Raw genomic sequence first — 25,719 nt, 5'->3', positions numbered from 1 at the left:
CACCCTGGGACTCCAATCAAGGGCATAATAAATGTGAATCAGTCAAATTCAAATCCCAATCCCCAATGTATACATTTTAGGGTATTTCTTACTCCACTTCACACTTCCTGCTCCTCCAAAGAACCCTTCTGTGTCAAAGTGTATAGAGCAATAAGGCAAAAAACAGGCTTAGTGCTAATGGAGAGATGAGACTCATAAGAGATGGACTCTGAGACACAAGTTATGTCAGTCTTGTTTTCTTCTAGTTTTCACATCTGTATGTATTTGCTGCTTCAGAAGCTGATCTGCAGACAGCTGTCTTTAGCTTCCAGACTTCAGAAGGGGAACAGAGCCAATATCTATACTAGCATACTCTTATTTGTCCCAGGGCTGCTTGGGGAAACATTAACTTCCACAGGCATTCCATTTCCATTACAAGGAAATGCCTGGAGAATCATGCAGCTATGGCTTTTATTAGGCAAGCTGCCCTGGATCTCTACTTTGCCCAGAGAAGCTTCCCATTACTTAGTTACAGTTGGTGGGAAGCCTTTTGACAAGGTCAGTCTCTCTCTGCCATTTAGGATATTGCTATCCCGAGTTATGATTTGAGACTATGAAACAGTAAAGTCCACCAGGCCTCTTTGTATCAATTATATATTTTTGTGACATAACCAATTCTGCCCAGTGCCATCAGAACTGTATAGCATTATTTCTCTGATATCCTCAGGATTTTAGCATAAACAGAAGTCTGCATTTTAAACCCTTATGCACACTTCTCAACCTCCAGAAATCCTGGAGGAGGTAAGATTGTTTTCTTGTTCTGATTGCCAAAGAAAGAGGTCCCAAAGATCTCTTTTTCCATGGGGATGATTTTCTTTTCTGCCATTTCTTCTACTTTCATAATATTTGCTTCTTTAAAGAATGGAGATTCCTTTCTCTTAGAATTATATTACATAAACAGCTTCCTGTGTGACTAAATATTTGGCTGCAGTCTAAATTCAGCGCACTTCTAATCCATGTTAACATCCAATATGACAGGGAGGCAATATCATTTGTGCAATGTAAAGAGGGGCTGTCGCACTGGGAAAACTTAAAAATATATGCAATATAGTTACCTTTCACATGCTTTTCATTAGGAATGTGTGAAATGAGCTGGAGAAAATAAGAACTGACATGAACCATCACCCCAAACCCTAACTGAACCTTTTGTTACTCTTTGAATAAGTCCCGTTAACTTTTGTTTTCATTGCATTTTGAACTTCTTGACATTTTCAGGTCCAAGCCAGTAGCAGAAATGGAGAGGTCAATGTGCCACAATTAATGCTTTTTTCATGGTATATGGGATCCAACATGAAATCTGGAAGAGCTGGGGCAGCTGTCAGTGGAAAGATATGTGGGAGTATAGACAGTGGAAGGAAGGGGGCAGACACACGAGGCAAGAAATTCTGTGTTGGGGATACCAGATTATTTCATAGCAGTTCCTTCTGGCCTCTTGTGTAATTGCACATATATGCAGCAGAATTGCATCTTTATATTGCAAAAACAGATGCATTATTTATTATGGAGCTTGGGCTTAAAATACACAAATAGGCTGTTATGTACAACAGTGGATGTGGTTATAAAAGATGCATATTGCCCTGAACCAGAAATCCTGTCAGATGTATCACAGATATGGAAGTATGGTCCTAAAATGGACACTCCTGCTAACATGAAATTGGAACAGTCAAGAAAGACACAAGCATATTCACAGGTAGGACAGAGACTGATATGAACAGGTTTGTAACTAACACCAATGGCTGGGGGTAGAGGATTATTCAATACACACACAGATGGCTGTACATGTTTTCAGAGACAGATTTTTGTGTTTCCAGCCATATGGAATATCTCATGGGATAATTCATCCTTGAATCCTTCCCAATGAACATCAAGCTCTCTCTGCCCACTTGCAATGTAGGCAGATGTGCATGAAATGTCAGACATACTAATATTTTGAGGGGTTGCTTTGGTGTGATGTCATTGGGTGGCTCCAGGCTCCGCGGGGGGCGTTCTGCTGGTCGCCGGGAGGGTGTCAGGTGGCTCCGGTGGACCTCCCACAGAGGTGCCTGCGGAGGGTCCGCTGGTCCCACGGCTTCGGTGGAGCATCCGCAGGCACATCTGCGGGAGATCCACCGGAGCCGCGGGACTGGCGACCGGCAGAGCACCCCCTGCGGCGTGCCGCCGTGCTTGGGGCGGCGAAATGGCTAGAGCCGCCCCTGGGTGTAATACCTCAGGGTATGACTACACTACGGTATTATACCAATTTCACAGAAACCGTTTTTTTAAAACAGATTGTATAAAGTCGAGTGCACACGGCCACACTAAGCACATTAATTCGGCAGTGTGCGTCCATGTACCGAGGCTAGCATCGATTTCTGGAGCGTTGCACTGTGGGTAGCTATCCCATAGTTCCCGCAGTCTCCCCCACCCATTGGAATTCTGGGTTCAGATCCCAGTGCCCAATGGGGCAAAAACATTGCCGCTGATGCTTTTGGGTACAGCCTCACCCCTCCCGACATGAAAGCAGCAGCAGCCAACCGTTTTGCGACTTTTTTCCTGGGTAAACTGTGCAGATGCCATTCCTCGACAAGCATGGACCCTGCTGAGCTCAAGACAGCAATCATGGACATTTTAAAAACCTCGCGCATTCTCGTGCAGTCAATGCTGAACCGGGACCTGCAAAGCCAGGCGAGGAGGCGGCGGCTACGGCAGCGCGGTGACGAGAGTGATAAGGACATGGACACAGAATTCTGTCAAACTGCGGGCCCCTGCGCGTTGGAGATCCTGCTGGTAATGGGGCAGGTTCTAGCCATTGAACGCCGATTTTGGGCCCGGGAAACAAGCACAGACTGGTGGGACCACATAGTGTTGCAGGTGTGGGACGATTCCCACTGGCTGCAAAACTTTCGCACGCGTAAGGGCACTTTCATGGAACTTTGTGACTTGCTTTCCCCTGCCCTGAAGCACCAGAATACAAAGATGAGAGCAGCCCTCACAGTTGAGAAGCGAGTGGCAAATAGCCCTCTGGAAGCTTGCAACGCCAGACAGCTACCGGTCAGTCGGGAATCAATTTGGACTGGGCAAATCTACTGTGAGGGCTGCTGTGATGCAAGTAGCCAAAGCAATCACTAAGCTGCTGCTACGAAAGGTAGTGACTCTGGGAATTGTGCAGATCATAGTGGATGGCTTTGCTGCAATGGGATTCCTAACTGTGGTGGGGTGATAGATGGAACCCATATCCCTATCTTGGCACCGGAGCACCAGGGCACCCAGTACGTAAACCGCAAGGGGTACTTTTCAATGGTGCTGCAAGCACTGGTGGATCACAAGGGATGTTTCACCAACATCCACGTGGGATGGCCGGGAAGGGTTCATGACGCTCGCGTCTTCAGGAACACTACTCTGTTTAAATGGCTGCAGCAAGGGAATTACTTTCCAGACCAGAAAATAACAGTTGGGGATGTTGAAATGCCTATAGTTATCCTGGGGGACCCAGCCTACACCTTGATGCCATGGCTTATGAAGCCATACACAGGCAGCCTGGACAGTAGTCAGGAGCTGTTCAACTACAGGCTGAGCAAGTGCAGAATGGTGGTAGAATGTGCATTTGGCCGTTTAAAGGCACGCTGGCACACATTACTGACTCTCTCAGACCTCAGCCAAACCAATGTCCCCATTGTTATTGCTGCTTGCTGTGTGCTCCACAATCTGTGTAAGAGTAAGGGGGAGACCTTTATGGCGGGGTGGGAGGCTGAGGCAAATCACCTGGCCACTGATTATGCACAGCCAGACACCAGGGCGATTAGAAGAGCACACCAGGAAGCGGTGCGCATTAGAGACGCTTTGAAAACCAGTTTCATCACTGGCCAGGGTACAGTCTGACTGTTGTGTTTCTTTCTCCTTGATGGAACCCCCGCCCCCATTGATTGACTCATTCCCTGTAAGCCACCCACCCCCACTTCAATCACAGCTTGCTTTCTACAGAAATAAAGTCACTCTCATTTAAAAATCATGTATTCTTTATTACTTAATTATAAAAAGAGGGAGAGAACTGACAAGGTAGTCCGGGTGGGGTTTGGGAGGAGAATAGTAGGGAAGGAAAAGGCCACTAAAAAAAATTCATAATTTCATAATAATGAGAGCCTTTTGGTTGGGCTGTCCACTGGGGTGGAGTGGGCGGGTGCACGGAGCCTACCCCCATGAGTTCTTACTCGTCTGGCGGGTGAGGAGGCTAAGGAACATGGTGAGGGGGGAGGGTGGTTATACAGGGGCTGCAGCGGCACTCTGTGATCCTGCTGCCGTTCCTGAAGCTCCACCATACGCCGGAGCATGTCAGTTTGATTACGCAGCAGCCCCAGAGTTGCATCCCGCCACCGCTGATCTTCCTGCCGCCACCTCTCATCTCGAGCATCTCTCCTCTCATCTCAAGCATCCCTCCTGTCCTCACGTTCGTCCCTTCTGTCCTCACGATCACTGGCATCTTTCCTATACTTTGCTACCATGTCCTTCCACTCATTCAGATGAGCTCTTTCATTGCGGGTCACTTCCATGATTTCCGAAAACATTTCTTCTCGCGTCTTTTTTTTCTGCCGCCTTATCTGAGATAGCCTTTGGGACGGAGTAGGGAGGCTTGAAAAATTTGCAGCTGCATAAGGGAGGGAAAAAAGGGAGAGAAGTATTTAAAAAGATACATTTTAGAGAACAATGGTCATACTCTTTCACGTTGAACAACACTATTCACCTTACATAGTACATGTGTTTTCACTACAAGGTCGCATTTTGCATCTTAATATTGAGTGCCTGCGGCTTTGGTGTTACAGATCACAGACGCAGGTCCGGGCAGCAGAATTCGGCTTGCATGCGGCCATGGTAAGCCATTGTCTGTCTTTCGTCTTCTGCAGCCTTCATCTATCCAGCGCCCTCCTTCCCCAAATAGCAAGCAAAGCCCGTTCAGTGCTGCTTCTTTCCTGTTAACATGCAGCAGCAGAAACCACCCCATGGCTGGTATCATGGAAGATCACTGCTAAACACCCCCCTTTCCCCCACTCCCCCCAACCGCGTGGCTGGTGGCAGGAAAGATCCCTGCTAGCCAAATGCGGAAAAGCTCAGCGCCAATCACCCCCCGCCTTCCCCCCGCTTGGCTACCTGCAGGGAAGGATTTCTTTTAAGCAACAGGCAAACAGCCCAGTAGGAATGGCCATCTCTATCCGCTTACTTAAATTCCTGAATTTCAACCAGGTTACCATGAACGATATCACTCTCCTGAGGATAACACAGTGAGATAAAGAACGGATGTTGCTTGAATGCCACTAATCACCAGGACCATACGCAGCTAGGCTTTGTCATGCAATGATACCAGATTACTTGCTACATGCATGGTGTGGTCAAGTGTCCTACCATGGAGGACGGAATAAAGCAGCGCTGCCCAGAAACCTTCTGCAAAGGCTTTTGGAGTACCTCCAGGAGAGCTTCATGGAGATGTCCCTGGAGGATTTCCGCTCCATCCCCAGACATGTTAACAGACTTTTCCAGTAACTGTACTGGCCGCGAATGCATCCCAAGTCCTCAGGGCAAATTAATCATTAAAAAATGCTTGCTTTTAAACCATGTCTTACATTTACAAGGTACACTCACCAGAGGTCCCTTCCATGGCTTCATTGTCTGGGATAGTTGCTTGGAGGGCTGGGAGGGTAATTCCGTCAGGGTGGGAAAAAGCTCCTGGCTGTTGGGGAGAATGGAGTGCTGTGTGCTCTCTACAAGCTCGTCCTCCTCTTCTTCCTCATCTTCCCAGTCCGCAGAATCCTCAGCCATGGCTGTGATTACCACCCCCACCTTGGAATCCACGGACAGGGGTGGGGTAGTGGTGGCGGACCCCCCTAGAATTACATGCAGCTCAGCATAGAAGCGGCATATTTTTGGCCCTGCCTCGGACTTTCCATTTGCTTCTTTGGTTTTCTGGTAGGCTTGTCTGAGCTCCCTAACTTTCACACGGCACTGTACTGAGTCCCTGGTGTGGCCTCTCTGCATCATGGCCTTGGAAATTTTTTCAAATGTTTTTTCATTTCGTCTTTTGGAACGGAGTTCTGTTAGCATGGAATCCTGTCCCCATACAGCGATCGGATCCAGTACCTCCCATGCAGTCCATGCTGGAGCTCTTTTTCGATTCTCAGGAGACTGCATTGTTACCTGTGCTGATGAGCTCTCCACGCTGGCCAAACAGGAAATGAAATTCAAAAGTTCGCGGGGCTTTTCCTGTCTACCTGGCCAGTGCATCTGAGTTCAGATGGCTTTCCAGAGCGGTCACAATGGTGCACTGTGGGATAGCTCCCGGAGGCCAATACCGTCGATTTGCAGCCACACTAACCCTAATCCGACATGGCAATACCGATTTGAGCGCTACTCTCCTCGTCGGGGAGGAGTACAGATATCGGTTTTAAGAGCCCTTTATATCGATATAAAGGGCTTCGTTGTGTGGACAGGTGCAGCGTAAAATCAGTTTAATGCTGCTAAATTCGGTATAAACGCGTAGTGTAGACCAGGCCTCAGAGATGCCATTTTAGGAACTGGTGTTTTCTGGACTGTTTTTAATAATAATAAGAAGAAGATGTGTCACTCTCTGGCTTACTTCACGATGCTGCATAGGATCATATAGTGTTTATGTCCTTCCTATCTGAATAGCCCATGCTGTATTTGGGACTATAAAAATACTTTGTACTAATACAGCAGCAGTCATCCTAGCCTCTCAAAGCACGTTACATGAATGAATTATTTTACCCTATTGAGCATATTCATTTGTTATTTTGCTGCCTTATTGTAGTTGTTTGGTGTGATAGGATATACTGTTTGCCTGGGGCTGATTTTCTGGCCTGAGATAATGTGCTAAGAGGTTGGGGTATATGGGCAGATGAGAGGTAGCGGGAGTTTCCTTTCTGGTTGCTTGGGTTCTTTTCACTGGGGGACCACTCACCAACATTTGGTTTTTTTGTCCTGTTTGAATAGCCATCAAGGAGTTCAGTGTACTGTGATCATTGAGAGCCAAGCATAGTAAAGTGAAATGGGTTTAATTTCCTAGCCCAGACTCCTGCAGGCAGCAGCTGATATAAAACAACTGAGAGAGTCTTGTCTTCTAGGTCAATTCAAGTCTGAACTTACATGGAGATGGAAAAGAACCACTGGGAACTGCTTATGGTCAGAAATGAGGCCATTAGTTGAGGGTGCTTGAGGATCTAATCTTGTAAACAAATATATGTAGAATGTCAGCTTCCTGCCTTGCCAACTCTTTTTACTTGATGAGAAAAGACAAATCACCCAAACTTAAAAAAATTAAGTCTTGGAAGCCTGCATCTATGATTACTCATTTATTTGCATTAGATTCTCCAGCCCATCTGTTCCACTGTGCTTTGTATGTTCACTAGAGACTTAAAAAACATATTACTTAAATACATTAGGAAATCAATTATTACTTTAACCAAGCAAAGTGATGATTTTTTTTATTAAAATCCCCATCCAGAGACATTTCTTACATCTTATGTTAAGTAAAGTGATTTACATTCATCATGCGCACTGCACTCAGGCATTGGTTTGAATCCAATTAAGGCTGACATTTGAGGACAGCTATATAGGTGTGTACTAAAATAAGTCAATATTGGTCACAAATAAAGCTAGTGGGAGAATCTAGTGACTCTTCTTTTCCATGCTAAGGGAGAAAAAATTGTATCCTGCCTTTTATTGCAGATTAGGGCAACTCTTTTCAAAGGGTTTTTTTTTTTTTGCTTTTGGTGAGCTGCCATTTTGGAGGCTGTGCCTGCTAGAACATACCATAGTGCTTACAATGTATCTGCCCAGGTGTGTAACTGTGTAGAAGTGGAAGAATTAATATGCTTTCACTAATCCTAGGAAAACCATATCAAGTAATATAATAGAAGGTGATGTCTTTGATTCAGTATTAATAGTTATAATTATTTAAAAGACCAATATGAGGCCTGAAGTTAGCCACGTCACACACAAGAAGCCTTGGACCCAGCCTACTGCACCACTCTGGCTCACTAAAACAATGGGAGTGCTCTAAGGTGGGCGTGAAGTAAATGAGGAACTGTTGTTATGAAGTGTCTGATGATGTGAGAGGTCCAAAATATTGTTATGAACTAACAAAATGTCAGCACTGGTCAATGAAAGGCTTAGCATGACTTTGAGACCCATTTAAGCCCTAGATCAACTGTATAATTTAGTTTTATTTGTCGTGCATTTGCAGGCAAAGAGAGGCAACTATGCTTTTTTGTGGGATGTAACAGTGGTGGAATATGCAGCCCTGACAGATGATGAGTGTTCTGTGACGGTCATTGGAAACAGCATCAGTAGTAAAGGATATGGGATAGCACTCCAGCATGGCAGCCCCTACAGGGATCTCTTCTCCCAAAGGTAATACAAAACCGTGCTTATTTCATAGGATTCCTCTCTGCAACAAAGAATCTTGTGTTCATGGCTGATTAACTTTGGCAATGTGTGTTTATTAAATGAATCTGTATCTTTTGAAATCGGTTGTTTGAATTCTCTTCCTTTTATAGTAGCATAGGGCAGAGGGGTGGGGAGCAACCTCAACAAAGTGGCTACTTCCTCTCCTGTGCACATGGTCAGGGGGTAGGTAGGAGGGAGCTGGAGATGGGTGGAACATTGACTGTGCTCCCAACATTCTGGGCAGCCCATGCTGTGCCTGATATATTCCCCAGAGCAGTGGGTAAACTGGGAAGGAGATTGTGACTCGGAGAGTTACAATCTATTTCCCAGGCTGCTTTGGGGGCAGTGAAACTCAGGGCTTGTGTCAAAGCCACAATTTAGTCTTTAGACCAGGGGAGCATTGATCCATATGAGAAAAGCAATGCTGTCTATTATGTATCATTATATAATCAGCAAATAATAGTTATTGAGTGATTGCATGGGTTCAGGAAGATAGTGACTCTACTGTGTCTATCACAATTCAATGATCCCAGTCTATCAATATCTTTTAAAAGTATACATATATACTTTCCCCTTATGCTAAAACAACTGTGTGCACGGTGGTATAGATACATGCACACTTTCTGTCTGTGTGGATTATTCTTAAAGAAGCCTTTTATATTCAGTCGGCCTGAATTCTTGTGATAACCAGAGACAAAGCTGCCTCGAAAGGAAAGCCTGTTATTAAATAGCAAAGGCAGTTGTCAAACCAGACCCCAAATAAATCATTCATGGAGAGAAGGGACACTTCACAAATGAGAAACAATGATTAATTAGTAATTGTTTACATACTAGTTCAAGCGTAAAGTAACAGCATTGTAGTAAAATATTTTTGAATGAACTGCATTTGCTATAGCTGAAAGCAGAAATGAGCAACTCTCTTGCTGCTTAAACCATTTTGTATTAAGTACTGTGCAAATGGTTGCATGCTTGTTTCAAGTATAATTTGAAATTATTATATGGACCATATATGGGTGAGAGGGCTGTTTATAATGGTTATTCAAGAAGAACGTACTGGAAATCTGAGCAAAGTCAAAATTTTAGGTAAAGCCCTAGCTAAAGCTTTGCTTATTAAGAGCAGTTTTTGAAAGTCACACTTACTTCTAAAGCTGATCTGTGTAGTTTTGTGGCTGCTCTGGACTGGAATATAATGTATGAAGTTTAGTATAAAAGAGTAGCTAGTTTCACCCTTTCCCAGGTGGATGCTTTTTGAATGAAATTACATTTGACCAGGAGATATTCATCAAACTTATTACTTACTGAAAGTTATGCTTGTGAAAGTGGCTCTCTCACAACCACTTCAATGCTTGAGGAAAATGTATATGAATATTTGATATGCAGGAAATATGCCTCACTGATTTATTATAGACAGAGAGCAAGAAAGTCCGGCGACTGTAGCATTATACCAGTCCTGCTGGAGATGTTCTACCCTAAAGACAGAATTCCACTGACTAACACTGAATTCCTGTAGAAAGATAATTCCTGCAGCCCATTATAATATAAGGATTCCAGGGCTGCAGAGTTGTTGATAAATGTGTACTCAATATACAGAAATCAACTGAAATAATGGCTGTGTTTTAAAATTTCTGCAGGATCTTAGAATTACAAGACACTGGGGACTTGGATGTACTCAAACAGAAATGGTGGCCACGGATGGGACGTTGTGACCTGAACAGCCACACCAATGCACAAACAGATGGCAAGGCACTGAAGCTTCACAGTTTTGCAGGCGTCTTCTGCATTTTAGCAGTAGGCCTTCTTCTTGCGTGTTTGGTGGCAGCGCTGGAGTTGTGGTGGAACAGCAACCGTTGTCATCAAGAAACTCCAAAAGAGGTCCATAACTTTTATTCTTATCACAATTAAGAGTAGAAAACACAAAATACAGAGAGCAAATGGAAGCTGTGGGATTTTAGGTGCTCTCGTACAAATACTCACTTGATTTTGATTGGAGATACTAAATTATTTCATAAAGTTTCTGATTTTTTTTAAATGTGACTTTCATGGAAGGTGCCAAATTGACAGCCCTGGAGACTAAAGTCCTCTATTTATTTATAGAGCAGTTACAGCATGGGCAGCAGCAGTGCAAACTTCCCTACGTTGTCCCACCAATGTGCCTCAACCCTGACTTGGAGAGACCAGCTTTAGGGGTAAGAGAGTAGCTGAGACACCATGCCCTTGGCCTCTCTGCTAAGACTGACAGCAAGATACTAATTGGCACCAGCTGATGTTTTTGTGATTTGGACCCTTGTCTAGTGGGCTGTGACCACCAGCTCATTCTACATAACTGCCATCGGATGGCAACAATTTTTGGTTACAACCAATCTAGATCAAATTTGAACAAGTGACTTAGTGATTAAAAGTTAATTATCCCATTATTAATACAGTACGCCAGCCAGCCACCAACACTGTTTAACAATTTTCTTTTTGGAACCTTTAAAAAAAATTAATGGCTTTTCTGAGCAAATGCCTTTCATATAAAATATTTTACCTAGAAAAATCCATTTGGAATGACTTGTTTGCAAACATTTTCTTGCAACAGTACAAAGTAATTAATAGTAACGTTATGGTAGACTAAGCAGTCCATATGCAGATCTATCTTGCATGAAGCCTGTATCTATTTGCATCAATTAAAAAGTTTAACAAGCTAACCTCTGGGAATTTTTTAAACATTGAGAGACTTGCAGATTCTTACATTTTGAACAGATATTTGTTACAAGCAACTAATAGGAGCAAGCAGCATCACTGCTGGAAAAGAATACAAAGCCCATCAATGCCAATCTTAATTTCTAGGAGTATTACAATAATTGACATGCCTACCACATATAAACAATTGTGGCATATGGAATCTGAAAATATATGTTGCAGTCTGTAATGTTATCAAATATTTGTCAATAAGATTCCATTCTCTGTGTTTCCTCTTCACCCATTTTAATTCATCCGCAAAGTGTTCAGTGATAAACATCCATATCATGCTTGTGGGACAAACCTGTGAAGTCACTTGCACACAACTCCACAATGTATATTGCTGAAAGGGAGCCTTTTGATAACTGAAATTTTGTATCCATTTTGCTTAGCACAGTATAGCATTTGGAGAGCATGCACAGTGAGGACAAATAGTTTTGCCTATAAAGACAGATGCATTTATATTTTTGATGCACGGTTTTAGCCTTTCCCTGATTACACTGTAGACCTCATCCCCACTAGAACTATGGAGGCAATAACATTGCTAATTAAGGCGCATACCCTGTAAGGAGCTCCATGTAGGGGGACCTCCTCACCTTTGCGGAATACCTTGCAGGATCATGGACAAAGGTGGTAACTATTCGAAGTCCACTAATATTAGCCATATTTGGGTGTGACATACTCTGGGTGTATTCTCCTCTCAATGCTCAGGGAGTCCAATGCATAAAGCTTTGTAGACTTAAATGAGCATATACTCAAAAAAGTGTTAGATAAGGTCAGTCACTGATTTAATTCAAGATATCCCAAGCTCTATTTTATTTCTATTTCCCATTCCTTGGGGGAAGGATCTGTCTCTCTGATCTTTAATGTTCTGCTTCCTTTGCTCCTGCTTCCCCTTATTTTCTTTTTCTTCTTCTGTGTCTTTAACTGGAGTTACAGCTTTCATCATTCCCCTATCTGACTTTTCTTAATCAGAAATACGTTTTAGGCTTTTACTGTTCTAAATATGGCTGCCCTTAACTTTCTCTCTTGGAATGCTCAGGGTTTTAACATCCCCACATAAAAATCTCTAAAATACTTCAGCAGGCTCAGAGAACAGATGGATGTATGGTACAGCTTTACTCCAGGAAGATCACTCATCTGTGGGAATAAGCAGATGTGTGGGAGTAAGTGGTTTCAAGTCTGAGCCAAAAGCACTTCCAGGGTAGGGGTAAACAAGACAAATTAAACTAAGACAAGACACAGGAGAATTCTCTGCAGCTTGAGGTCTTCAAACCACAATTTGAAGACTTCAATAACTCAGACATAGGTTAGGGGTTTGTTATAGAAGTGGATGGATAAGATTCTGTGGCCTGCTTTGTGCAGGAGGTCAGAGTAGATGATCATAATGGTCCCTTCTGACCTTAAAGTCTATGAGTCTATGAGAACAGATCAAGAAAGTGAGGGTGTATGTGGAGATGCTAGGAAAGAGAAAAAGGAGGGTGGAGTACTGCAAGAAGTTAATTTTAGTAGAGAGAGGGTGCTGCATGAACAAAACGTGGGAGACTTTTCCAGATGTAGGTGGCAGAATGGATGAAGGGACAAAGTTGAGAATGGGAGAAGGAGATGAAGGAATCAGTAATGAAAGGTCTTGGAGAAGTATAAGGAGCAGGCATGGGGTAGAAGGAAATGAAAATTGTGATTATGTAAGGCCCTGAAAAAAAGGACAAGGAGTTTGAATTTAATGAAGTAAAATGCAGGAAGCCAGTAAAGTGGTTCAAGGAGAAGGAGTAAAAATGTCAGAGCAACCAAAGAGGTAGGTGACTTTAGCAAGCACTCAGATGCAATACTTCTCATTATTGTATAAATTCCCAGATGGATTAGGTAGAAGGAGCATTTTGGATGCAGTAGAAGATGAAGTGAGAAATCAGATTGATGAAGAGGCGTAGGTTCCTGTAGTCAAGGTGGAAAATGTTCCCCAAGGATGCAAGTGCAAGTAGTTGGGATAGTGAAAAGAGAATATTCTCATAATGTTAAATAGAAAGATGTTTCAGAGTTATGAAGGAACAGAATATGGGGGAGGAGGAGAAAGAGGTGTCAAATATGACACCAGGGTTGCAGATGTGGGAAACAGGAAGAATAATGGAGTTGTTAATGGAGTTGATTTCAGAAAGACTAAGTTTGAGGCTATCAATGCAGGTATTTACATATTATCATCAGTATTTCTATGGTGCCAATCACCATAAAGTATAAATACTGTGCATGGATTACAGAAAACAGTGAAATCTGTCCCACTGGGGCAGTCAATAAGCCATTCAATTCTGTAGTTTAATTAACAGCTTCTAACTTTGAGCACACTGCTGGGTTTTTCTTCTCTTCTGCTTTTTGGAAGGCTTTGGCAAAGACATGTGACTTGCAATGTGAGCTGAAAATGGGGAGACTTGGATTTTTCTTGATCACCTTTGGAAGCGTGTTCCAGAGTCTTGTATGAGCCTAAGTACATACAAATGGTCATACTGGGTCAGAGCAATGGTCCAACTACCCCAGTATCCTGTCTTCTGACAGTGCCCAATGCCAGAGGCTTCAAAGGGAATGAACAGAACAGGGCAAATATGAAGTGATCCATTCCCTGTCATCCAGTCCCAGCATCTGGCAGTCAGAGGCCTAGAGGACCCCCTGCGCATGGCCACTGATGGACTTATCCTCTATTTATTTTTTGAATTCCGTATTAGTTGTAGCCTTCACAACATACCCTGGCAACAAGTTCCACAGGTTGACTATGCTATGTGTGAAGAAGTACTTCCTTTTAAATCAGTAAAATAAAGAGTGAAATATCCAAACTAATGACCACTTTGGACTTTCAGGTAGACTATTCTCTGTCCTTTTTGAAAAACAGAGCAACTGAAGGGGGTAAGTCTCTGGTTCCCTGAAAATTATACTTGTCACAGGGTACTGAGCAATGAGTTTCCCTGGCTTGTCAAACAAAAGAGGCAATCCTTCGGATAGTGTGACCGTATCTCATTAATGGGTTTTGTAAATCAGTTCTAGACACTTGAAGTAAATCCAGGATTAAATGAGTTCATGTTGAAGAGCGCTGGCATAACATGAATGGTATGATCCACTCAGTAGACTGAACTCTACACCAACTCCTGCTTCTTTGTGAACTTCTTATTTTGGCCCAGCAAGAGGGAAATATTCTAAAGGTGATAAGTGCAGAAACCACCTTGGCTAATTCACGAGAGGAATGGATGGAGTCTTCTTGATACCTGGAGAGGGGAGAGGCCACTTTTAGTAACTTGTTGAAGTTTGTGCTTCCAGAGTCAGTTCTGAGTCCAGCATGACCCAAAGGCTGTGTGTTAGCTTGACTTCAACTGAGGATGAAGCACTGATATTTGCCAGTTCCTCAAAGCATTTTCCTCTTCCACTTAGAATCACATTGGTGTTTTCTGGGTTCAGGTGAGCCTTTTGTTCTTCATGTACATTGGAGCAGTCAAGTACTCAGACATTTAAACTACATAAATTATTAGAGAGAGAAGCTTGGTGAAATAATATCTTTTAGTGGGCCAACTTCTGCTGGTGAGAGGGACAAGCTTTTGAGCTTTCACAGAGCTCTTCTTCAGGTCACCTTGTATCTCTAATCTATCTATCTGGGAACCAAGACGGCTACAATGCAGCATACATAAATAATTAATGTACTGGTAACCACAAGCTGGTTTGTGGAAAGGAAGATTTGACTATGATGATGTTAGAAAAAAATTATATCTGCACCACAATGCCAGAATCTTCCACTGGGATGCACAGTCTATTAATGCTCAAAAGACATTTAGTAACATTTAAATGGCCTTGATTACTTCTAACTTTGGGGAAATTATATTTGATCTTTCTTCAGTCAGTAGATTTTCTAGAATTTATGGACAATCTCTTCTAACTTTAGACTAGATTTTCTGAAATGTATTGTTCCAATTATTTTCAGTGGCCAGTCCTCTTACCCTGGTCATGAATATTAGAGTACCTCCACAAATCTCTGGATGCATCACAACTTGGTCCATTAAACAGAAGTGTGTATTTTGCACCAGTGATATTAGGCTGTTTCTTACTGATCACAATATTTTATACATAATATTTTGGACACTAATATTGCCTTTAAAAGCCTTTCAGTCAGTAAAATGAGTGAAAAATCCAACTAATGACCATTTTGGACTTTTAATTAGATTATTCTCTGTTCCTTTGGAATAACTGAGCAAGTAATGTATTGGTCCCTGACCTCTAAAGTGCGTCTGTCAGTGTGGTCTACATTACAAATTAATCACTTAAATATATTGAAAACAGAGAGTCTTTCTCATACGAAAATAAAATCAGAAAATGAATAGTGTCTCTGTGATGGGTTCCCCAGGGTGCAACCTGGGCTGTGGGACTGCTGAGCCCTCCAAACCCACCAACCTGGGCTGGCCCTCACACTGTGATGCTAATGTCAAGTTGCAAACCCTTGACAGGCACTGCCCTTACACAGACATACACAGGCATGGACACCCTCAACTGTGTTACATGAATGATTTCCCAGTCACGCATGAACCATCAATAGGGAAGCTGCAGCCAATTCCCCCCAGCTCCCCAGCCTCACACCCCAGAACTGTACTGTCTTGCACTGGTCAGAAGGCTGAGCAGTGTAAGTTAGTTATTTAGTTCACCACTTCTTCACAGGAAAGTGGGCATGCACCAGCCCTTGTAACCTGAGCTGAAATTTCTTAGGCAGTTTACACAGACTCACTGATAAGGATACAACATTAAAATATGTTTATTAAGTACAGAAAGATAGCTTTTAAGTGATTATAAAGGGTAGGCATAAAGGTCAAATAGAGTTAACTTAAGAAAATAAAAAGTAAACATGCTTTCTAAATCTTAAACTTTTAGTCTGAGAAAGAGTTGAATCAAACAGCTTTTCTCACCCTGACAGATGGCACAAGCAGGTTTCAGTTCCCAGTACACAGACTGGACTCCCTTTACAGCCTGGAACCAAAATTTCCTAGTTCAAAGCCTTTGTCTTCTATATGTGTTTCCAGATGTTGAGATGGCAGGGTGGGGTGGGGGAGATAGGCCAAGTGATGATGTCACTTCCCTTTTTTATACTGTTTTCCAGCTTGCTGGAAAGATCCTTACTGTGACTAGGGGATCAGGCAGTCCCCATTGGTCAAGCAGTCTCCATTCAGTAGGTGATCTCTCTGAGAAGTCTCTGGGATAGTGGATTATTTTCTTGATGGGTGTTGATGGGCCATTGACACTGTCTGGCAGTTGATGGCTACTCCTTTGTTGTAATTGAAAGGCTGGTTGTGGGTGTTCCCAACCTCACAACATATTTCAGTAACACATATAGCAATACTTCATAACTTCACGTACCACGATAGTACATACAATCAAACAGGATATTAGTGTTCAACAGATCAAGACTTTTGAAATGATACTTCACAAGGTATACTTTGTATAGAACATATCATAATATCATTACAGTGGTGAATATGGTGGTTCCAGGGTGCTAATTTTAGGTACAGAGGGTCACAGCATCCTAAGTCCAGTAACTTTTTCAGTACAATTCCTTCTCATGTGTTTCACAAGCTCAACAAACTCTAATATAATTTGGGTCAGTCAATTTGTGAGGGCTTTCCTGCAACACCGAGTCTTGGATATTTTTCAATTTATTTGACAATCTGAAAGATGGTTTCCAAATGCTCATTGTCATTATGACCCAACATGGCTGCTAACTGTAATAGACTTAGCAGGCTCCATCGATACTTTATCAGAGATGTCTTTTTGCACTCAGCTATCCCACCGGAAGAACAATTTTCTTGTGATAGCCTCAAAGTCATCAAGCCACCATAGCCCTCCACCCCACTTTTTTCCATACCAAATGTTACACTCTAGAATAACTAAAACTTTGAAACAGAGAAGAATAAAAAAAGTCAATCATGGAAATCCTGTAAAATTCTCTGTGTGCGCAAATCTAATCACCAAACAAATTATGTGATATCTTCACATTAAGGAGAATTAGCAACTTTAGACTAGTCATTGACTTCATTCAACTATTTACAGAATGATTCCTTTGCCAAGAACTGAAATGTATTGCATCCCTTATAGAAGATAAGATTGACACATTGGCTGTTAAGCCACATCTTGCCACTATTACAACTTGCTCATCAAATTCCTCTTTCGATCTTTCCTTATCTATAATGAAGAGGACTATAAAACATAAATGTATTTTATCTGAAGAGACTGGAACATGGCTGGCACAAATCACAGGTATAATGCTGGTGTACATGGAACCTTAATTTCCTGCTAGCTAGGAAATTACGTCATTTTCATCTTATTCAGTTGCAGTTAGATATTGCAGCATCTCTCTCCTTTAAGGACCCTAAGGATATTTCATGCCATATATTTGCAATTCTTTAACTACCACAGTGTTAATTAAAGCTCCTTGGCTTATAATTTCTCATTGTTTTAATCAGCCTGTGTAAAATCATTCTACCGAGCAGTCTTTTTCTTTCTCCTGTCATCAGTGTTCTCCTTCTCCTCTATTCTTCAAATTAAGGAGGCTGACATCAAATGCTCTGTCCACAGCAGGAACAGAATTGTACTAACTGACTCATATATTTGTAACAGCATCATGTTGTCATTACTGCTTTCACTCTGTTTTCAACAAAATAACTTCAATAGATACGATTGAAACCCCACAAGTCATCACTCTGCAAAATTTTCTAACTGCAGGATTGAGAAAGGTGATGAAATTGCCCTGACATATTGTAATTTGGTCTGTGGAGAGGGGATAACAAAAAACATCAACCTATCTCTCAGGACTGGGATGCACAGCCTTATATCTTCTGCCTTAAGTTTCCCTACGGTGCATCATATGTCTGTGCTGGATGATGACACATGTATTTTAACCTACCTCAAAAAATCTGCACTTACAGCTTTAGCTCTTTAGTCTTTCTCTTTGGAATTGGAACTGAAACCCACTGTATCTTGGAAATAGAAATCTGAGATTGTTAATATGATCATAATGGGTCAAAGATGATTACTGCTGAGAATTCTAATCAGGATCAGGTTTATCCTGCCTCAGATCTCCAACAAGATATTATTTCATAGGCCCTGGCACATTTTCCATATGGTGTCAGTCACCTTTTTGATTATTAAAAGTTCTTATACTTACACCAATTTTTCTCTTCCTTTTTTCTTTCCTTTTCTTATCTTTCTTTTCCTGTCCACTTGTCGTCTTTCTGCTGCTATCTTTTTTTCCTGACCATTTGATTCCACCTTGGGACAGTTACTTCTGATAGTGAAAAAAACCACAAGATCATTGAACTGACATTTTATTTTCCCTTCATTGTATGTTCTTTATATTTTATGTTGTTTTTTTAAATTATTTTTATGTATTTTGACATGTCTGAAATCTTTGTACATTTTTTGCTCGGTTACATATAAATGATCATTTGTTTGTACAACTGTATTGTACTCTACTTTTTCTAAGAATAAATAAAGTTTTTTGGGGGGCGAATTTAAATAATACAAACATTGGCAAAATAGTGCATCGTAATGCCACCCAGAAAACTCAGGTTCATGACTAACTAACATAAGAACTGGCAAACTTCACTTAACTAGCAGCTTTAAACCATCAATGAGGTTTCAGAAGCAACATCAGTCACTCTAGGCTGCAAGATTTCATGCTGTTATATGACAAAACACAAAGCTTGAGGGAAGAGGTACAGAAAAAAAGGGAGAGAGAAAATATCTGTACTCTCCCTTGTACAGATACTGATAAAAACCAAGAAATTATGAGTTAAACAGCCTTAATTCACTCCTTACTGGTATTTGAACAACTGCAATATAAATGGTCTGAAAACTCACCTCTTTTCTGAGCAGAACCAGATATTCTGCAATACATAGTCCTAACAAATGGGCTGATCAAAAGCCCATTGAAGTCAATGGGAATCTCACCACTGACCACAATGGTCTTTCGATTAGGCCCTAAGTGAATTGAGGATGACATGTCATTCTTTAGTTTGCTGACACTGGGACTAGAAATGCACCAGCTACTGTGATATTTAAATATGTTTGTTGCTAGCTCAGTATCACAAAGGTTTTCCTGTCCTTTGGGGTCAGCAGTTTCTTGTCTGAGAACCACATTAGGAAATCCTGCTATAAGAGGGTAGTCTAGACTAGAACATGATTTAGCAGCATGTTTCTTAGGAAAAAAAAATATCCCTGAACAAAAGTGAGCATAAAACAAGTCCCCTTGGAGTGCGAGGCACGCTGTTAGAAATACCACCATTTAAAGTCCCAGTTCAGCAAGCAATCCGAGTATGTGCTTAACTTTAATTACAGTGTGTTCCCATTGAAGTCAGTGGGGTTAATCATGTGATTAAAGTTTGGCATGTGCTTAAGTATCTTGCTAAACTTCGGGTTGTAGCTAGTTAGGTTCCTGACACTGTGTGTTCAAGCCTTTTTTTTTGAGGGGGCGGGGGGGAGGATATGTTTTATCTCAGCTCACAGTGGTATTTCCGAGTTGATTATTTTAACAGTGAATGTTCAATAATAATTAAAACATATATTTGAATCAGAATTTAAAAAATGAAATGTAACAGTGTTTCCCCACATTTGTTTTTCAACCTATTGTGGTTTGTAAAGCCTGAGGCCTTGATCCAACAAATCATTTAAGCACATATTTAATTTTAAGTGCCTGAGTAGAGTCTTGATTCTGCTTCCATTCAAATCAATGGAAAGACTCCAATTAGCTTTAATGATGGAAGATCAAGCCTTAGGTTCTTTGAAGTCAGCCTGGATTAATCAAGTACTGAAAGTTATGCATGTGCTGAAGTGTATTGCTGGATCGGGGCGTAATTACTCTGCGGCAAAAAAAATGTTATAGTGTGCAATGGTAACACATTTTTAACTTAAATAGCTTGGGTATTTTAAAAGCTATTGACAGCAGATTACTAAGAGCCACTTAGAAAGTAATCAGCCTGAAAGCTATAGCTCACTCCACCAAAAAACAAAATTATTTCCTAGTTCTATTATTATAGTGACCATTACATTTCACAAGCATCACCACTAGTAAGAATAATTATATTATGCATGTATATAATTATATTTAGAATTATATAAAACTATAAAATTATATAGATTTTAACTTACTTTTCAGTATCTGAGATAAGTTATTTTTCCCTATCCTAAACATAGAGAAATACTGAGGAATCTCAAATATTAACATGTCATTATTGTTGGTAAATGTTGACATATAGGGCCTGATTTTCACAAGTTCAGCACCTGCAATTGCGGCCAGGTTTCCGAAAGAGCTCAGCCCCCATTTAGGCACTAAAATAAGGGCCAGATTTTGAGAACTCCCATTGCAACTTTCAGTGTGTTAAGCTTTTTTGAAAATCTGCTATTTCTGTTGGTGCCTAAATGGGAGCGGAGCTGTTTTCAGATGGTGCATGCTGATCACTTTGGAAAATCTAGCTTTTATTGGAGACCACAATTGACATTAGGCTAGATTGCCCAGTTCATCCAAATCGATTTGCACTGCATAAGATCAAAGTGACTTACAAGTACCCTGAGATGGCTAGTGGAGTATTCCCCCTGTGCAGGGAAACTCTCCATGGGCATAAAGCTGGTGGAAGAGACTCCTCTGTGACTTCTGCCAGCTGCCTCCAACACTCCTGGCATAATGGGCAAAAGGGAGTGTTTCAGCAGTGGGGCCTCGACAGAATGGGGAGGGTAAGGGGTTTGACCGAGCACGGCTCTGCTATGCCAGATCCTTCACTGGTGCAAGTCAGGATGTGCAGGTACAGTCCTAACTGAATGCAGAATCAAGCCCTTTATATGTCAACATCAAATGGTCTAGGACATGACCCAAGGCCCCCTGAAGACCATGGGAAAGACTCCAATTGATTTTAATGTGTTCTGGATCAGGCCCTTAGTGAATTTAAATTTTTTAAATATCAGAATGATGACGGGGTTACAGACAGCCTATCAACCTATCTAATCACACTGTAGTTTTAGATGGTTTATGTATTGCCTCATGAAAAATAGGCTTTATTGTAGCATGTGACCCTGGCTGCAATGGGACCACCTTTGCTAGAATATTATATACTGTCGCTAAAACAAACACCAATGTTAGACATATGGCAGAAAATGTTTGTTAAAAAGAGTAAAATATTAAGTACACTATTAGCCTCACTATTTTGATCCATTTTTTCTCCCTGTTCTTCTTTCCCTTTCCTATCTGGAGATGGCCAATGAGGTGAGGCTGGGCCTCAGAACTATGGTGAGATTTTATAAAAAAAACCACATACCAATATTTGATTTATTGTTGAAAGTGCCTGCACAGTTTAGCCCTTGCTAACTTTCTCATCTTCACCTCCTGAAAGCCCCCTTGATCCTAACCTTCCTATTACTGCAAATGCCTATAGCTATTGTATACATAATGTTCACATAGTAGCTATTTTCTCAACATGCAACTCCCTCTCTCCCAAATAGTCCATTTCCAAAGACATTGGCATGCTCATAAAACACTACGCATTTGATGCTGCATTTTTCTGTTGCTTGTGCTGGAAAATGCTTCCATGTACCTTCCTTTTCTGCTGTTTATTTTAACCTCTTGAAGCCTGCGGACATATGTCATGTGCCCAATCATTCTTTTTTATTAGGTTTGATAAGGACTCAGAAGCCTGGATGCCTCAGCATGAAGCTTAATGGCCCTCTATAGCAGTAACAAATGAGTGCTATGAGGCTTTCTTCCTTCCATCTTTTTGGGTTTGACTCTACCGTTAGCAATAAAGACCATCAAATATGCTACAGTTACTGCAGTTAGATTGCAAATGGCAATAGAGCATTAGCATGTCCACCAGTAATCACCTAGTTTGTGATGTACTTCCCACATGTACTGTATGTTCTGCATGTTTATTAACACAGCACCATACGATATGGATGTATGTTGATATAGAGACAAATATAAAAAATGGAGCTGGATCTTCAGTGGTTTCAACTGGCAGAACTTCAATGGCTTCTTGGCGCTACATTGATTTATACCAGTTGAAAATCTGGTTTGGTACTTACAGTCTATGGGACTGATCCTACAAACACTGTATGAATAATCTTCAGGCCCAGGGCCTCATGACAGCAGACAAGGTGGGAAGGGGAAAGGAGGGATGAAATTACTTACTTTTGCAGCATAGACATTATGTCAATTCCACCTTATTGGTAATTTTTGTTAGGGTTTTTTTTACACTTTATTTCTCTTTAGAAATTATTTGTATTAATTGGGTGCAGAAGTGAGAGTCAACACTGGAAATGTAGTTGAAAGAAGACTATTGCACCGACTACCTCCTGTCAGCATCCTTTTGCTCATTATTTTTTCCTATTTTCTTTCAGTTAGGAGTGAAGAGTAATATCAATTTCTCTTTTATGTGAAGTAAGGTGTACTGTTTCTGCTATTTAATTAAGCAAACTAATTCCTAATGAATCAGGTCATCTCTACCGAATAGCTTCAGCTGAAGTTTTTGTGTTCTGTGGAGATGTTGACACATTTGTTGAAAAAGACGGTTACTCACCGTTGTAACTGTTGTTCTTCGAGATGTGTTGCTCCTATCCATTCCAGTTAGGTGTGCGTGCACGGCTCTTCGGAACATTTTTACCCTAGCAACTCTGGCGGGCCGGCTGGGCACCCCCCGGAGTGGCGCCGCTATAGCGCTGGATATATACCCCAGCCAGCCCGTCCGCTCCTCTGTTCCTTCTTGCCGGCTACTCCGACAGTGGGGAAGGAGGGCAGGTCTGGAATGGATAGGAGCAACACATCTCGAAGAACAACAGTTACAGCGGTGAGTAACCGTCTTTTCTTCTTCGAGTGATTGCTCCTATGCATTCCAGTTAGGTGATTCCCAAGCCTTACCTAGGCGGTGGGGTCGGAGAGAGACGTGGCAGAGTGTAAGACTGCTGAGCCGAAGGCTGCATCGTCTCTGGATTGTTGCACCAACGCGTAGTGGGAAGCAAAGGTGTGGACAGAAGACCAGGTGGCCACTCTACAGATGTCCTGGATGGGGACATGGGCCAGGAAGGCGGCAGACGAGGCTTGCGCTCTCATAGAGTGAGCGGTGAGGCGGCCAGCTGGCACTCGAGCAAGCTCATAACATGTCCGGATACAAGATGTTACCCAGGAGGAAATCCTCTGAGAGGAGACCGGCTTGCCTTTCATGCGATCAGCAACCGCTACGAATAGCTGGGGCGAACGCCGGAAGGGCTTCATCCGCTCTATGTAAAATGCGAGGGCCCTGCGGACGTCCAGGGTGTGAAGCTGTTGTTCACGAATTGAGGCGTGTGGCTTTGGGAAGAAGACTGGAAGGAAAATGTCCTGGTTGAGGTGAAAGGCCAACACCACCTTAGGGAGGAAGACCGGGTGTGGTCGAAGCTGCACCTTGTCTCCGTGGAAGACGGTATATGGTGGACCAACCGTTAGGGCACTGAGCTCGGAAACTCGTCTTGCTGACGTTATAGTGACGAGAAAAGCCGTTTTCCACTAGAGATAGAGCAGGGAGCACGTGGCCAGGGGCTCGAAGGGTGCTCCCATAAGCTTGGCCAAAACTAGGTTCAAATCCCAGGATGGGGTAGGACGTTGTATCGGCGGGTACAAGCGGTCCAGGCCCTTAAGGAAGCGGGAAACCATCTGGTTGGAAAAGAAGGAGCGACCTCCTATGGATGGACGAAAGGCGGACACGGCTGCCAGGTGTACCTTCAAGGAGGAGACCGCGAGTCCTTGTTCCTTAAGGGACCAGAGGTAGTCCAGGATCGTAGGAATAGGGACCAGGAAGGGGTTAAGGCCTCTCTGATCGCACCAGAGCGCGAAACGCTTCCATTTCGCGAGGTAGGTTGAGCGAGTGGAAGGCTTCCTGCTTTCCATCAGGACTTGCTGCACCGCCGCCAAACAGTCCCGCTCCGCGTGGGTCAACCACGCAAGTACCAAGCTGTAAGATGGAGGGACTGTAGGTCCGGGTGGCGGAGTCTGCCAAAGTCCTGTGTGATGAGGTCCAGCCATAACGGGGAATGTGATCCCGAACGGAGAGCTTGAGCAGCAGAGTGTACCAGTGCTGCCGTGGCCAGGCCGGAGCGACGAGAATGAGGCGGGCCCTGTCCCTCTGAAGCTTGAGTAGCACCCGGTGTATGAGTGGGAACGGAGGGAAGGCGTAGAGGAGGTGATCCCTCTAGGAGCAGAGGAATGCGTCCGACAGGGAGCCTCTGGAGCGACCCTGGTAAGAACAAAACCGGTGGCACTTCCTGTTCTCCTTGGAGGCAAACAGGTCTATCTGGGGAAACCCCCACCTTCGGAAAATTGTGAGCACCACATCCGGACGAAGGGACCACTCGTGGGCGAGGAACGACCTGCTGAGATAGTCGGCCAGCGTGTTCTGCACTCCTGGAAGAAAGGACGCTGCCAGGTGAATCGAGTGGGTTACACAGAAGTCCCACAGGAGCATCGCTTCCGTGCAAAGCGGGGAGGAGCGGGCTCCGCCCTGCTTGTTGACATAGAACATCGCCGTCGTGTTGTCCGTGGACACCGCCACACAGCACCCTTGCAGATGGGCGCGGAAGGTATGACACGCCAAACGGATCGCTCGCAGCTCCCTGACGTTGATATGGAGGGAGAGCTCTCGGGGTGACCAGAGACCCTGGGTGTGTAGGTCGCCAAGGTGAGCCCCCCATCCCAATGCCGAGGCATCCGTGGTCAGGGTGACGGATGGGCGAGGAGGGCGGAACGGGACTCCTGCACACACGACCTCTGGGTCCAGCCACCAGCTGAGCGAGCCGAGGATTGGCTTCGTGACCGTGACTACCATGTCCAGAGGGTCGCGGTGCGGACGGTACACTGACGCCAGCCAAGTTTGAAATGGGCGAAGGTGCAGCCTTGCGTACGTGGTCACGAACGTGCAGGACGCCATGTGGCCCAGGAGGCATAGGCAGGGCTGAACCGTTGTCGTGGGAAAAGCGTGCAGGTCCCGGATAATGGAGACCATCGCCTGGTGCCGAGGTCGAGGGAGGCAGGCGCTGGCTAAACTGGAGTCCAGGACCACTCCGATGAACTCCACCCTTTGTGATGGAGTTAAAGAGGACTTCTCGGCATTTATGAGAAGGCCCAGGTACCGAAACAGGGCTAGGATCTCGGCCATTTGACTTGCCACTAGCTGTCGGGATGGCCCACGAACCAGCCAGTCATCGAGATACGGGTAGACGTGCATGCGACGACGGCGGAGGGCGGCGGCAACCACTGCCATGCACTTGGTGAAGACCCTCGGAGCGGTGGAAAGGCCGAAGGGTAGTACCGCAAACTGGTAGTGCGCCTCGTTGACTACGAACCGCAGGTAGCGTCGATGGGGAGGGTAAATCGCGATATGGAAGTACGCGTCCTTCATATCGAGGGCGGCAAACCAGTCTCCCGGATCCAGGGAGGGAATGATGGTCTCCAGGGTGACCACGCAAAACTTGAGCTTGAGCAGGTACCTGTTGAGCTCCCAG

General features: G+C 43.4%; 1 protein-coding gene across 11 annotated transcripts in view; it reads left to right on the top strand.

The window, feature by feature from the left end:
• Positions 1–25,719, top strand: part of GRID1 (glutamate ionotropic receptor delta type subunit 1) — an 845,372-nt gene that overhangs the window by 804,302 nt on the left and 15,351 nt on the right. For 9 of the 11 annotated variants that reach the window (XM_039480949.1, XM_039480953.1, XM_039480956.1 and 6 more), the window contains 2 exons: positions 8,267–8,433; positions 10,101–10,341. In XM_039480949.1, the coding sequence (XP_039336883.1) occupies positions 8,267–8,433; positions 10,101–10,341 (408 nt within the window). Of the gene's footprint in view, positions 1–8,266; positions 8,434–10,100; positions 10,342–10,563; positions 10,656–25,719 lie in introns of all 11 variants that reach the window. The other 2 variants (XM_039480948.1, XM_039480958.1) reach the window with 2 other exon arrangements.

Source organism: Mauremys reevesii, linkage group 7, assembly GCF_016161935.1.
Source record: "Mauremys reevesii isolate NIE-2019 linkage group 7, ASM1616193v1, whole genome shotgun sequence".
NCBI classification, from domain to species: Eukaryota; Metazoa; Chordata; order Testudines; family Geoemydidae; genus Mauremys; species Mauremys reevesii.
The sequence above is the reverse complement of the archived record's forward strand: the minus strand, read 5'-3'. Positions and strand labels throughout refer to the sequence as shown.